This window comes from Lemur catta, chromosome 9 (genome assembly GCF_020740605.2).
Source record: "Lemur catta isolate mLemCat1 chromosome 9, mLemCat1.pri, whole genome shotgun sequence".
Classification (NCBI taxonomy): Eukaryota; Metazoa; Chordata; class Mammalia; order Primates; family Lemuridae; genus Lemur; species Lemur catta.
Window position 1 is genome coordinate 5,578,325 of NC_059136.1, and position 14,245 is coordinate 5,592,569.

The window sequence follows — 14,245 nt, forward strand, 5'->3', positions numbered from 1 at the left end:
GGAGGTATAGGTGTTCCCTCCCAAGTTTAATATCTGTGACAAGTATTCTGGCCTAGGGAAACTGACATCACAAGTGAGCTAAAAGCCAGAAGCAAAGAGAAGCAGTTCTTCAGAGAAATAGGAGTGCGCTATCATTGCAGACCTGAGGTTCCAGGAGGGCCAATTATGGAGCCATCTGGAGAATAGGCCAGGAGGGGAAGAAGTTGTGTTCAGAGCTAGGGAAGATCCCAGAAGCTCAAAGGCAACATTAAGGCCTCGATGTGAGAAAAGCCTAGGCCACAGGATGACTCACTTCTTCATTTCTTAAGCTCTGTTCTACATAGACAATGAAACTTCCCTGAGATTCTTGCTGGTGTTGAGTAGGTGGGGAGATTGATGCTTTGCTGTAATCAGGTCAGACGTCCTAGCAGAGACAACACATCAGATAGCCTGGAAATAGGGGAGGGTTTTAGAGTGAAGGGTGAGTTGCAGATGGAACTAGGGAGGAACATAAAGGCACTAATGAACTGGTTTGCCTGGGTTGGGTGGAGGGCAGGGATTGCCACCTATTGGCTGGTTAGGTAGGTAGGTCTGGATTAAGAAGCCTAGCCCAATGCAAAACACCACCCCTTAAAACTGTGTCAAAATTTGTATCTTATCAGAATATAGATGACATTCTACATCGTTATGTGGTGCTTGATTTTAATTCTGAGATTTATTTTTATTCATTATTGAAAGCCCAGTAGGCTCAAAATTCTTAAGGGCCCCAAGACCCATTTAGAGAGCCATATTAAGAATAGTTTATGTTTGAGTCTGGGTTTAAGACTCAGAGAACCTGGGGTTGGGGAGCTGTGGAGGCAGTTACAGAATTTTACAGGCTTTTGTTGATTTTTATCCCCTTGATTATAAAAATAATGGATATGTACTGTAGATAATTTTTTAAATGCAGATAAAGAATAAATACAATCTGTAATTCTACCACTTACAGATAATCATTTGAGGAAAAAAAAGAAAAAAAAAAGGACTTTCTTTGAGCTAACCTGAACTAGCACAAGAAGAAAATCAGGTCTGCTTCCCAGAGCTCAAACATCATAATACTCTGAGGCCACAGTCTTCCCTGAGGAAAGGGCTCACATAGGAAGCTATGTACCCCAGGGCTTCAGCTTGTCTTCCTTAAGCTCAGGAAGTAGCTGTAGTAGAAGCACACAGCCCCAGGCTCCTGAATGGAATAGATTCATTCAGCATTCAGAAGGAAAATGTGGCCTCTTATTCTTCTATGTGTATGAATGCCCATGTGGGTGCACAATTGTACATCTAAGTGTGTGCACCTACATGTATATACATACAACCTATCTCTGCAGAGCTATCTCTACTTTGGGACTATGGTCACACTTTCTGACTTAATCTTCTTTTGTTGAGTTTCCCTGTACCGGGTAACTGTATTGAGAAAGCCGACTGCTGAAATGTCAGCTACCTTCTTCATAATTAACAAACTTTCATCTTAGAAAAGAAGGGGAAACACCAAGAGTGAGAAAGAACACAGGTTAAGAAGGTTGAAGGCACCAAAGATAAACATGAGATTTTTTTCTGTGGTGTTTACAGCTTACCCTTGACAGTGGCCAAACAAACAAAAGCAGTATGTGCTTGCCCTGTATGGCTGCATGTGAGTATGTCACAGTAGAAACACTCTGTAGGAAAGGATGTATCTTATAGGTCTTACATTAACTCAGGTGCACAATTTAAAATAAACTAGAATTCAAGAGGACATTTAGATACACTTTTACAATGCAATAATCCTTGCCTTCTAAGAGATGCTAAATGGGACTGAATGAGTAATAGTACTAGTACCTGAGGAGAGGAGGGCTCCAGTAGCTTGGACAAACTGGTAAGAACAGTGACTAGTAAGTAGGCTTCTTTGCTATTAAAATCTTCCTCTTGGCTGCTAAGTAAATTCAACAAGGACCTCTAAGAAAGGAAAATATACACAGAAACATTAGCAGACATGCTCCTATTAGGGAGAAGAGACAACTAGTCAGATTTCTAAGACTTGTATAAAAACAATTCAAAGCTACCAAAATTCCAAGAGAATTATCTTGGAAACTGACTTTTCCTCCTCCAACCCCTGCCCAAATGTACATTAAAAGTGAACTGTGCACCCAATTTCTGGTGGCTCACAACACCCTGGAGCCCATCCATTGACCTCAGGCTTACAAGAGGCACCAAACCCAGCATTCTCTACCCACCTTCCCTATTACCTGAAATACTATATATTTTATTATTTGTCACTCTCCCTACTGTATTAAAGCTCTGTAAGGATAAGAATTTTTTGTCTCTTTTGTTCCCTGCTGAATCCTCAGCACCTAGTACAATTCCTGGAACATAGTAGAAACTTTAAAATTATTTGTTAAATAAAGAAATCGTCTGTGATAGAACATCCTGGTATTGTGACAATTGTTGGTTAGAAACTAACAGGCTTCACTGTCCAGTCTTTATGCAATCTGACAAACCAAGCCAAATTATATCACAGACTCAAAAACAAAAACATAGACTCTATACCTTTAAGGGCTCTTTCTTTGGCTACCTCTTTATATCAACTCAGTGATTCTTGGAGGTATGAGCTCTGCAGGCTGGGGTGGCTAAGCATACATCCTCACTAGGATCGTTGTAAATGCATTACCTTCCTCTGAGAACTATGTTCTTTTGCTTGGATGACCCAGAAAAAATTCCTGTCCTACTTGCTCATTGTCTGACCAGCCTTACCAGCTGCCCCTGCTACCAGTTCCTTTGCAAGGTCCCTAGGCCAATAGAGCAGCTTCCCAAGGCTTCTCACCTGAAACTGCCGGATCTGGAATGCTGCTCTTTGCGTGACACCGACAGCTACATCTTCTTCTCTGTCTTCATTATCTGTGACATCTAGGAATGGAGAAGAATTCTTATCTTCTTTGGTATAGATTCATGCTTTTTTGGCCTTTTAATAGCTAAAGTTTTAGAAAGCTAAAAATGTGAAGACAGATTTAAATGTACCTCTTAAATTTTGCAATTTCTTAATAATATATTCCATTTTCCTGTCACTATTTGTGGTTAAATGTAATCTGGTAAGTGCCAATCCTGAATCCACTAGATGTCACTCCCTAGCAACATTAGGACTGCCCTCAGGTATCTTGTGGTAGGTTAACAAATAGAATCAAGGGGTTTAGTTAAGGAGAAACCCAGACCAAGCCAATTTATTTTTTATTTATTTATTTATTTTGAGACAGTCTCGCTTTGTTGCCCGGGCTAGAGTGAGTGCCGTGGCATCAGCCTAGCTCACAGCAACCTCAAACTCCTGGGCTTAAGCGATCCTACTGCCTCAGCCTCCCGAGTAGCTGGGACAACAGGCATGCGCCACCATGCCCGGCTAATTTTTTTCTATATATATTTTTTAGTTAGCCAGATAATTTATTTCTATTTTTAGTAGAGACGGGGGTCTCACTCTTGCTCAGGCTGGTCTCGAACTCCTGAGCTCAAGCAATCCTCCTGCCTTGGCCCCCCAGAGTGCTAGGATTACAGGCTTGAGCCACCGCGCCCAGCCCAGCCCAATTTATTGATACTGAAATGCCTACCCAGAGCCCTGAGAAACTGCTGAATCTTGGGCTGATAGAACTGTTGCACAGCACTGAATATCTTCTGTAAACCCTCCAAGCACAGCAGTGAGATGCTCTTTCCTTTCTCTTTCTTTCCCGACTCTTCCACTGAAGTAGGAATTGAAGTATATCTCCATAGCAAGACCCTGAAGTGAGGGAAAGTGATTTTATTTTTAAAGATAGGTTCATTAAGATACAATCAAATACAGTAAATTTCAGATCCTATAGGTGAACAGTTCTATAAAATTTTAAAAACTTACACAGTTGTGTAATCTTCCTACAGTGAAGGTATTTCCATCACCCCAAAAGTTCCCTCATGCTCATTGGTTGTCAATTCTCTCTTCCCATTTCCAAGCAACTACTGATCTGATTTCTGTCTCTGTGGCTTTATTTTTCACAAAATGTCATGTTAAAATGGTATCATTTAGCGTATAGCATTTTGAGTCTGGTTTTGTTGTATATATCAAGTCATTTGTTCCAATTTATTGCTGAGCAGTATTCCACTGTATGGATATACCAGTCTTTCCATTCACCAATTGAGGGCATTTGGGTTGTTTCCAGATTTTGCTATTACAAATAAAGCTGCTATAAATGTTTGTGTACAGGCATTTATATGAACAGATGGTTTCATTTCTTTTGGATAAACACCTAAGAGTGGCAATGAGCAGATCATATGGTAGGTGTGTGCTTAACTTTTTAAGAAATTGTCAAACTGTTGCAAAGTGGTTATACCATTTTACATTCCCACCAACATTGTATAAGAGTTCAAATTTCTTCACATCATATTAATGACAGCACTTTGATATGGTCAGATATGATCAGTCTTTTTAATTTTAGGCATTATAATAAGTGTTTAGTGATATCTCATTATGGTTTTAATTTGCATTTATCTAATGACTAACTATGCTAACCACCTTTTTGTGTGCTTATTTGCCATCTATACATTTTTAAATTCAATTGCTTTCTTATTATAGTAGTAAGTTTGAGAATTCTTTATCTACTCTGGTTACCAATCCTTCATCAGACATGTGTTTTGCAAATATTTTCTCTAATCAGAAAACACTCCAAAGCATTTTTTTGGAGAGCAAAGCAGAGTTAAAAAATTTTTACTTACGGATATTGTACTTTTGGAGTTATATATAAGAAATCTTTGCCTAAAATAAGGCCACAAGATTTTTCTCTTGTTTTTTCATCTAGAAGTTTTAAAATTTTGGTTTTATATTTAAATCTCTGGTCCATTTCAAGTTAATTTTTGAATATGGTATAAAGGATAAATTTTTTTTTTTGCATATGGACATTCAATTGTTCCAAAACCATTTGTTGAAAAGACTTTTGTCATTGAATTACTTGGCACATCTGTCAAAAATCAAATGGCTATATTTGTGTGAGTCTATTTCCAGACTATCTATTCTGTTGATTTTCCCATACCACCCTATCTTAAATATAGCACCTATATAAGACTTGAAATGAAGTAGTGCATCCTCTTTGTTCTTGTATTTCAAACTTGTTTTAGTTATTCTAGGTCCTTTATTTTTCCACATAAATTTCAGAATCATCTTGTCAATTCTTATGATAAAGCTTGATAGGATTTTCATTGGGATTGTGTTGAAGTGAATCTATAGATCAATTTAGGAATAATGCACATCTTGACAATACTGAATCTTCCATCCATAAACTCTATCTTTCCATTTACTTGGGTCTCTATGGCTTCTCTCATTAATGTTTTATAGTACTTATCATACAAATTTTGCCCATTTGTTAGATTTATCACTAAGCAGTTCGTGTTTTGTGGTGCTATTACAAATGGTACTGTTTTTTAAATTTCAGTTTCCAATTGTTCACTGCTAGTATGCAAATAAAAGTACAAATTTTTTTTATGCTGACCTTGTATCCTACAACCTTGTTAAACTTACTGACAATAAATCTTGTAGCTTTTTTTATTCTTTGGAATTTTTTACATAGATAATTATATTATCTGTGAATAAAGATAGTGTTATTTCTTCCTTCTCAAACTGTATGCCCTTTGTTTCCTTTCATGCCTTACTGCACTGGCTAAGACTTCCAGTACCATGTTGAATACTAGTGGGAATTACACTGGTTGATGTACAAATTTTGTGCCAATCTTGCATACCTGGGAAAAATCCCACCTAATGATAAAACTGTTGCTGTGTGTTCTAGAAACATCAGTTAAGTCATGCTGGATGACTATGTTGTTTACGTCTCTACTCCTTCCTGGTTTTCTATCTACTAGTTTTATTGAATACCAAGAAAGGACTGATTATAATAATGAAGGATTTATCTATTTTTCCTTCAGTTCTATCAGTTTTTGCTTCAAGTATTTTGAATTTCTGTTGTCAAGTACATACACATTTAAAATTGTCATGTCTGCTTAATGTACAATTTAATCATCAAGTAATATTCCTCTTTCTTCCTGATAATAGAATGACATTTTATATGTGACTAACCATCCACATCAAAGCAGGATCAGAAGCCCTGATGAGCCTAGCCCAGGCAACACAGTGAGTTCCTATCTCTTAAAAAAAAAAAAGCAGGACTGGCAAAAAGACCCAATATTAGTTCAGTAACTGGACTACACTTTTACTCTTAAAACATGCCCACCCTCAAACTCTTTATCCCCAACCCCAATTTGCTCTGAGAGTGGCAGTGGCTTACCGAGTTATGTCACAGAGGTTGTAAAAGATCTTTTCTGGGTTTTGGCCGTCAGGGCCACTAACGTGCCCTCTTTCCTTTAGCTGCTGCACCTTCTGCAGAGCTACATTCACTGCATAGCGCATAAACTCATTGCTGGACCTGAGAACAGAAAGGCTCTCTTCGTGGCTTTGGGTACTGTCCCTAGAGAGAGAAAAAAAGAGATTCCTCTACTGCTATTGGGATCTGGAATTAAGTCTTCTAGGGACTGTTCAGAACAGCAGCACCCAGCAAGCTCTAAAGGCAGAGTCTCCAGGTAGCCCATGCCAAAGTCACTGCCATCACTGCCCCTTCACAATCATTATTCTTAGTGTTTCCTCATTTTCTCCCCCTTCCCCAATCCTTTACTTTGATAAAATTTAAATGTCAAGTCTTAGTCTTTCTTTAATATTTTTGTTGTACTTTTGTTTTTTTAATTCAGTTTTTTTCTTTTTTCCCCTGTTCATCTGTTATTTTGTTCAAGCTACTTATGTAGATTTTCTTACAACACCCGCTGGAATTCATCCCTATCTTTTCATTCATTAGTCCGTTGTTTATTTTTCCTTTAATAATTCAAGGTATCTCTTTAAAGTGCCTACCTAGAATTGTCTGCTTTCATTTCAAGAAAATTAAAACCTCCTGGCTTATTTCTTACTGTCATACGGTAAGAACTAGGAATTCAAACTAGGTAAAACAGGTGAACCTGGGTAGACATTATCTTTAAGCATATTGTTGAGCGGATATCTTTAAGCACTCTAGTAGAACCTTACCTGAAAAGAGCAGTGAGAAGATCAGACACAAATTTCATGGACAAAAAACTATCATTTGTTTTGTTTGCCATTTTAGTTTTGCCTTTACCAGCTTTTTCATTAAGGATGTCAGAGAGTTTCTTGTAACACATAAATAAGCTGAGAACCTCTTCAAACTTATTCTTACTGTATAAAAGGAAAAAGAGACCACCAAGGACAAACATTAGAACATTGTGGTTTACTTTTATAAACAGTAATAAGAAAATCACAATGCTTCTTAAAATGTCATATTTTAGATATAACATTATAAATGAATGGACCTTGGCTGGGCACGGTGGCTCACGCCTGTAATCCTAGCACTCTGGGAAGCTGAGGCGGGTGGATCGCTCGAGGTCAGGAGTTCAAGACCAGCCTGAGCAAGAGCCAGACCCTGTCTCTACTAAAAATAGAAAGAAATTAGCGGGCCAACTAAAAATAGATATAGAAAAAATTAGCTGGGCATGGTGGTGCACGCCTATAGTCCCTGTTACTCAGGAGGCTGAGGCAGAAGGATTGCTTGAGCCCAGGAGTTTGAGGTTGCTGTGAGCAAGGCTGACGCCACAGCACTCTAGCCTGGGCAACAGAGTGAGACTCTGTCTTTAAATAAATAAATAAATAGACCTTTGTTAATATAGCACCAGGTCCCACCAATCTATCTGGGTTAATTTTTTTCCTCCCTTATTTATACTGGTCATCACAGAGCATGAAAGTCCAATACTATACTACCACTGATGAAATTTCTATATTAAAATCAGTTCTTGAGTTCAGGGTCTGGGGAAGTTTGAATAAATGAAAGCCTGCTTAGAGAGAGACATTCTTAAGCCTGATAAACATACGTTTTAGTGTTCTCTGGTGGAAAGAACATACTTTGGTCTTAGGCTAGATGTCCATTTAAGAGATAGTGGCAGTCTGTGGTCTACTTACTGCCTGGCATATTGCTAGAGTTAAACATAAATATATATATATATGTGTGTATATATTATATATATGTATATATGTAGTATTGTAAGAATATACATATATTGTGTTATAAAAAAAATATATATATATGAAATGGAGTGTTTGCCAAATTATAAGTGGAGTCACAGTGATAACTTACCTGAAATTACTTATGGAGAAATTATATTCTATTAGAACTTCACAAATTCCCATCACAAGAAAAGCACAGATATTATTTTTTATGCCAATACTAGTGCTCTGAGAAAAATCTGCTGATTTATCCTAAAAGATGCAAGATAAAAATTAATAAGCTATTAATACTAGAAAAAACTCCATTATTCAATACAGTTGAGGACTTAGCAATTACCAGTTCAAAGTCTTCTAGCTCACTCTTAATCATTCTACTAGTAATAGACTCCAACATATCATCTAGGTCTTGGTAGAATGCCTCTTCTTCTTCTTCCTCCTCTCCTTGCTGTAGGGGCACCACTCTACTCTTATACCAGGCCAAACAATGCTGAATACAACACAGCAGATAATCCTGCAGGAGAAAGTAAGTAAATTAAACATTTTTTTTTTTTTTTTGAGACAGAGTCTTGCTCTGTTGCCTGGGCTAGAGTGCCGTGGTATCAGCCTAACTCACAGCAACCTCAAACTCCTGGGCTTAAGCAATCCTTCTGCCTCAGCCTCCCGAGTAGCTGGGACACAGGCATGCGCCACCATGCCCGGCTCATTTTTCCTAAATATTTTTAGTTGTCCAGATAATTTCTTTTTATTTTTTAGTAGAGACGGGGTCTCGCTCTTGCTCAGGCTGGTCTCGAACTCCTGAGCTCAAACAATCCACCTGCCTTGGCCTTCCAGAGTGCTAGGATTACAGGCCTGAGCCACTGCGCCCCGCCTAAAAGTTCTTGAGTGTTAAAGATAACCTATGAAGCTTGTCATAACCAGCAAATAATTCTTATCCATGAGGCTAAAAAACTAAGTTATTACTTTACTGCTTACTTGTAAGCATTACAAATTAAATCCATCTGAATTAACAAAACTGGAAAAAAGTTAACAGAGGTATTGTTTTCTCAACTTTTCCCAAAGGAATTGGCCTCAAAAGTGACTGACACCAGCTGGGCGTGGTGGCTCACGCCTGTAATTCTAACACTCTGGGAGGCCGAGGTGGGTGGATCGTTTGAGCTCAGGAGTTCGAGACCAGCCTGAGCAAGAGCAAGATCCCATCTCTACTAAAAATAGAAAAAAATTAGCCAAACAACTAAAATATATACAAAAAATTAGCCAGGCATGGTGGCGCATGCCTGTATTCCCAGCTACTTGGGAGGCTGAGGCAGAAGGATCACCTGAGCCCAGGAGTTTGAGGTTGCTGTGAGCTAGGCTATGCCACGGCACTCACTCTAGCCCGGGGAACAGAGTGAGACTCTGTCTCAAAAAAAAAAAAGTGACTGACACCTAAAAATGCAACATCACATGTGCTATCTTTGGTCTGATACAAACAAACACCTCTGGATCCAGGTTGTCAAGTTAAATCCTCTCTAGTTCCAGTCCTAGATGCTATTCTAAAGGTAGAGGTTTATATTGAAGGAATTTTCTGGAGACCAACACAGAATCTTAGATCTAGGCTGAGGACATTTCATGGCATAGAAGGCACACAAATGAAGGCAATATATGACAACTGAAAGACCACCTCCTCCCTACCACGAGTTGTTAAGTCACTTGTGGTGGGGAGTTGAATTTTTATCCTCTCTTCTCTGTCTTTCTGAGGCTAGCTAAGAATTATCAACCTGTCCTAGCTCCTCTGAAGGTTTAACAGACTGCCAATTCTAACTCAGCCTAAATCATATACTTCCTCCAGACGAATGAAGGAAATTCTCTGGGTTCATCTGCTCCTAGGTAATATCCCTCCCCATATTCTTTTTTTTTTTAAGAGATGAGGTCTCGCTATATTGCCTGGGCTGGTCTTGACCTCCTGGGCTCAAGCAATCCTCAACCTCAGCCTCTCTATTAGACTACTCCTCACTCCATTCTAAAGCATATTTATTTATTGCATGTAATCAAAGATCCATAAATGGGAGATAAGATCTCCTTGAGGAAGTGGTAGATGCCTTGATTTAGTAAAATGCTAACATGGAGATATCTTATCAATAGATCCAAGGTGATAATGGTTCAGAAATGATAAACAGGAAAGATTTCAGAATAAATATTCATTGGAAGAACCAGGAAGAGTTTAAAAGGAAAAGGTATCTCTTTGTGAAGATCAACCCTATCCTTAACAATAAAAATAATGGTTAAATGAGGAATAAAAGTCTCACCAGTGGTTCTTCTAGAGAGATATGATCTCCTTGGGTCAGAATACAAGCTTCTAATTTCAGAGGAGGCAGCAGATCAGGTTTTGGTTCATAGAATTGTTTTAACTGTGTATAGTAAGGGAAAAAAGACATCATGGCTCATAAATGCTTTTCACCTTTTAAACTTGTCAAACTAAGGCACCTTTAATGTCTAATGTCTTCTAAGATACATTCTCCAATTGTCCAAAGAATAAGGCAGCAAAATTCTTATTGCTTTGGCTCACCTACATCCTTTGCACTTGTTTTGGGCATTGTGCTTATTAGTATCATTTTTCCTACTCCACTTCTATCATACTCCCTTCACACCTATCCTAAATTGTACAAGCAATCAGCAATTTTCAGTAGAGCTTGGTGATTAAGAATATAGGATCTAGAATAACACTGGCTGAATCCAAAATCCCAGTACCACCACTTATTCTTGATTTTTACAAAGGTATCGTTACCTTGGTTCCTCATCTGAAAAATGAGGATATTATTAATATAAACATTGTATAAGGATTAAACATGACAATACATGTAAGGTGCTTCAAACACTACTTGGGATATAGTAGAGCTGAAGAAAAATGTTAGCTATTATTTTTCTCATTTTTACTTTTGGATTCTGCAGAATTTTACTGGTCTGCCTATATTAACCTGAGTCAGAAGCACTACTCTATGCCTTCGAAGATAATTTTCTATTCTTATTAAATGTGTTAATATAGATGGGTTGATCATTAGTTTGAAAGATATAATATAGCTAATAGGATATAAATTTTATATAGGATCAGCCCCAAGGCCCAGTGGATGACCCAAGACAAGCTTTTGATGGATAATATATGACCTTCTAAAAATTCCTACACATCTGAGACCTTAATTTCAAATGGAACTTCTTCAGCAGAGAAGAGGAGAGAATGAGCTTCATTTCTAGCAAAATGATGGACCAGGGTCTAGAGGAACCCTCTTGGTAGAGAACAATAAAAATTATATGGTATGTGAATTATATCTCAATAAAGCTGTAATCAAAAAAGATTCAAATCAATGCTTAATGAATAAATATTGAGAATAAAAGACAGATAATCTCCATTTGAATTCTTCTCTTCTTGATGGTCCTTTGAAATATTTTACAATTTAAAAACATTTTTCAAACTGAAAAGTACAGAAATTAACCTAACAGACACCCATGTATGTCACCCAGATTTAAGAGATAATATTTTGCTATATTTGCTCCAGATCTCTTTTTACTTTCAGAAATAAAACATAACTGATAAGAACCTTATACAAATGGTTCTACAAAATGTCCTTCTGACTTAGAATGACTGTTAACTCACAGGGATAACTGTTAGATGATGGCAATATGGCAGGTACATAAGTGGTGACCAAAATAAAACCACCCAGAACAGTGTCACATACCCCCGGCATATTCACAGTGTTCCAGTGTACTAGTAATAGTTGAGAATTATTTTTATATTTTTAAAGGTCTGGAAAACTTCAATTGCTTCTCAGTGCCTCATTATCCATATATCCACAAACATGTATTTTACCTGTGAGAGCAGAGTCTGCATGATTGAATTAGCCAGCTGAGAGTTCCTTCGAAGAACATCATAGAACCCCTAAGAGGAATCAAATAGAAAAGAAATAAGCTCTTTAACAAAGACACTGTGATTTGGACGAATATAACTTTAAAATAACACTATTTTTCTTTATCTTATTCTTGGCTTTTTGATAAAGATGAAGACTGCATTAGCTATCAAGAAAGAAACAATTTAGAAAGTTTAGATTATTTGCCTAAGCTAAAAAGAGATCTCCAGTCACAGAGAACTGAATCAACAATCTGACCATAATCCTCACAATATTTAAGCAATGGGTCACTCTGGCTTTGGAGTACTTTGCCTCTTTAGTCAGGGATGTCCTAGGCTTCTTTTCTTCTGTTTCATCCTTTATTAGCAGCCTTTCCTCTTAGAACATTTTTCCCACTTAGTTTCCAGTGATTCAAAAGTTCCTCCTGGTCCTAAAACACCCTAATGTGAATCACCATGATATTTTTTCCCACCCCAAATTTCCAAGTCTTAGTTAAAAATTGCTCAGATTAAAATCCTGGGGGAACTTTCTTTCTGGAACCTGGAAAAGAGTTTGTACATTCCGTCTGTGGGAAAAAGCAAATGAAAATTGACAAAAAAAAAATTGTTTAAAGAAACGAAGAGGAGTCCTAACAGGTATTAAAATATTTAAAAAATGTATAATGATAATAAAAAGACACTTTGTCTTGGCATAAAAATCTACAGGTGAAATAAAGAAATATCATATGAACAGAAATAGACTTAGTACATATAAAGGAAGCAATAATGTCTCAACAACTGGTTAATCTGGGGGAAAAATTAGTTCTTTATATATAATATTAAAACAAGTTCCAGGTACTAAACATAAAAAACAAAAGCACAGGCTGGTCTAATGGCAATGGGTTATCAGAACTTAGTAACATTAGTGTCACTTAAGTTGGTATAAAACCCCCCACTGCTAAATTTAACTGGCTTAAAATAATAAAAATTAAAAATTTTAAAATTAAATTAAAAAATTTTTTTAAAAAGAAAAAAGAGGGGCCAGGCACAGTAGCTCAAGCCTGTAATCCTAATACTCTGAGAGGCTAAGGCAGGAGGACCCCTTGAACTCAGGAGTTTAAGACCAGCCTGAGCGACTCTGTCTCTACTAAAAATAGAAAAATTAGCCGGGCATCATGGAGTGCACCTATAGTCCCAGCTACTCAGGAGGCTAGGGCAGGAGGATGGCTTGAGCCCAGGGGTTTGAGGTTGCTGTGAGGTAGGCTGATGCTACAGCACTCTACCCTGGGCAAGAGTGAGACTCTATCTCCAGAAAAAAAAAAAAGGAAAAGGAAAAAAAAGAAAGAAAAAAGAGGAAAAAACTAAAAGCATAAAAAAACACGAAGAACCTGTTAGTGAATATTCACTGGAAGGATATAGACTCTCTACACATAAAAATAATAAATGTATCAAAGGAAAAGAATTACACCAAAAATTATTATTTTTGTAGGTCTAAGTTGATCACAATAATAAAAAACACAAATGGCAATCTGGCATATACTTGTACCAAATAAGATAAAAGGTGTTTATATCAACACATAAAGTGATTTTATAAACCAATAATGTACTAAGTCTTCGATGAATAAATGAACACCTATTAGGATTAATAGGGTTAGGTCTATAATCCATTTCATGTTAATTTTTTTTTAATTTAGAGCTAAATAAGGGTCAAGATTCTTTCTTTCTTTCTGGCATATGGATGATTGTAGAATAGTTAACACATGAGGTCTGAGACTGCTTATCCTTAGAAGGCCTGCTTCTAAGGCTGGCCCTTGCAAACTGGTGGCTGAAAACTTGGCTGGGAACAGTTCCCTACACTGACACAAAGCTTTCCCTAAATGACAAGAGTGGCTCACTGTGCCTAAACCATACAATGTGGTTTATGCCAAATATAGGCAAACCTTATTTTATTGCACTTTACTGCATTTTGCAAATATTGAGCTTTCACAAATTTAAGGTTCATTGAAACCCTGCATCAAGCAAGTCTATCCACAGCATTTTTCCAACAGCATATGCTCACTTCACATCTGTGTCACATTTTGATAATTCTCATATTTCAAACTTTTTCGTTATTATTATTACATTTGTTGTGGTGATCTGTAATCAGTGATCTTTGATGTTACTATTGTAATTGTTTCTGAGAGCCAGGAGCCACACAATCATACAACAAACTTAATTGATAAATGCTGCGTATGTTATGGGTCATCCCCAGCCCCTCCCCCCATCTTCCCCACTCTCCTTGGGCCTCCCTATTCTCTGAGACACAATAATATTAAAATTAGGCAAATTAATAACCTGACAAT

General features: G+C 37.3%; 1 protein-coding gene across 5 annotated transcripts in view; it reads right to left on the reverse strand.

The window, feature by feature from the left end:
• Positions 1-14,245, reverse strand: part of FANCI (FA complementation group I) — a 70,979-nt gene that overhangs the window by 14,307 nt on the left and 42,427 nt on the right. For 4 of the 5 annotated variants that reach the window (XM_045561722.1, XM_045561721.1, XM_045561725.1 and 1 more), the window contains 9 exons: positions 11,889-11,957; positions 10,333-10,434; positions 8,385-8,558; positions 8,178-8,299; positions 7,061-7,225; positions 6,276-6,455; positions 3,582-3,748; positions 2,810-2,892; positions 1,828-1,944 (listed from right to left, as the gene is read on the reverse strand). In XM_045561722.1, the coding sequence (XP_045417678.1) occupies positions 1,828-1,944; positions 2,810-2,892; positions 3,582-3,748; positions 6,276-6,455; positions 7,061-7,225; positions 8,178-8,299; positions 8,385-8,558; positions 10,333-10,434; positions 11,889-11,957 (1,179 nt within the window). The remainder of the gene's footprint in view (positions 1-1,827; positions 1,945-2,809; positions 2,893-3,581; positions 3,749-6,275; positions 6,456-7,060; positions 7,226-8,177; positions 8,300-8,384; positions 8,559-10,332; positions 10,435-11,888; positions 11,958-14,245) is intronic. The other variant, XM_045561723.1, reaches the window with a different exon arrangement.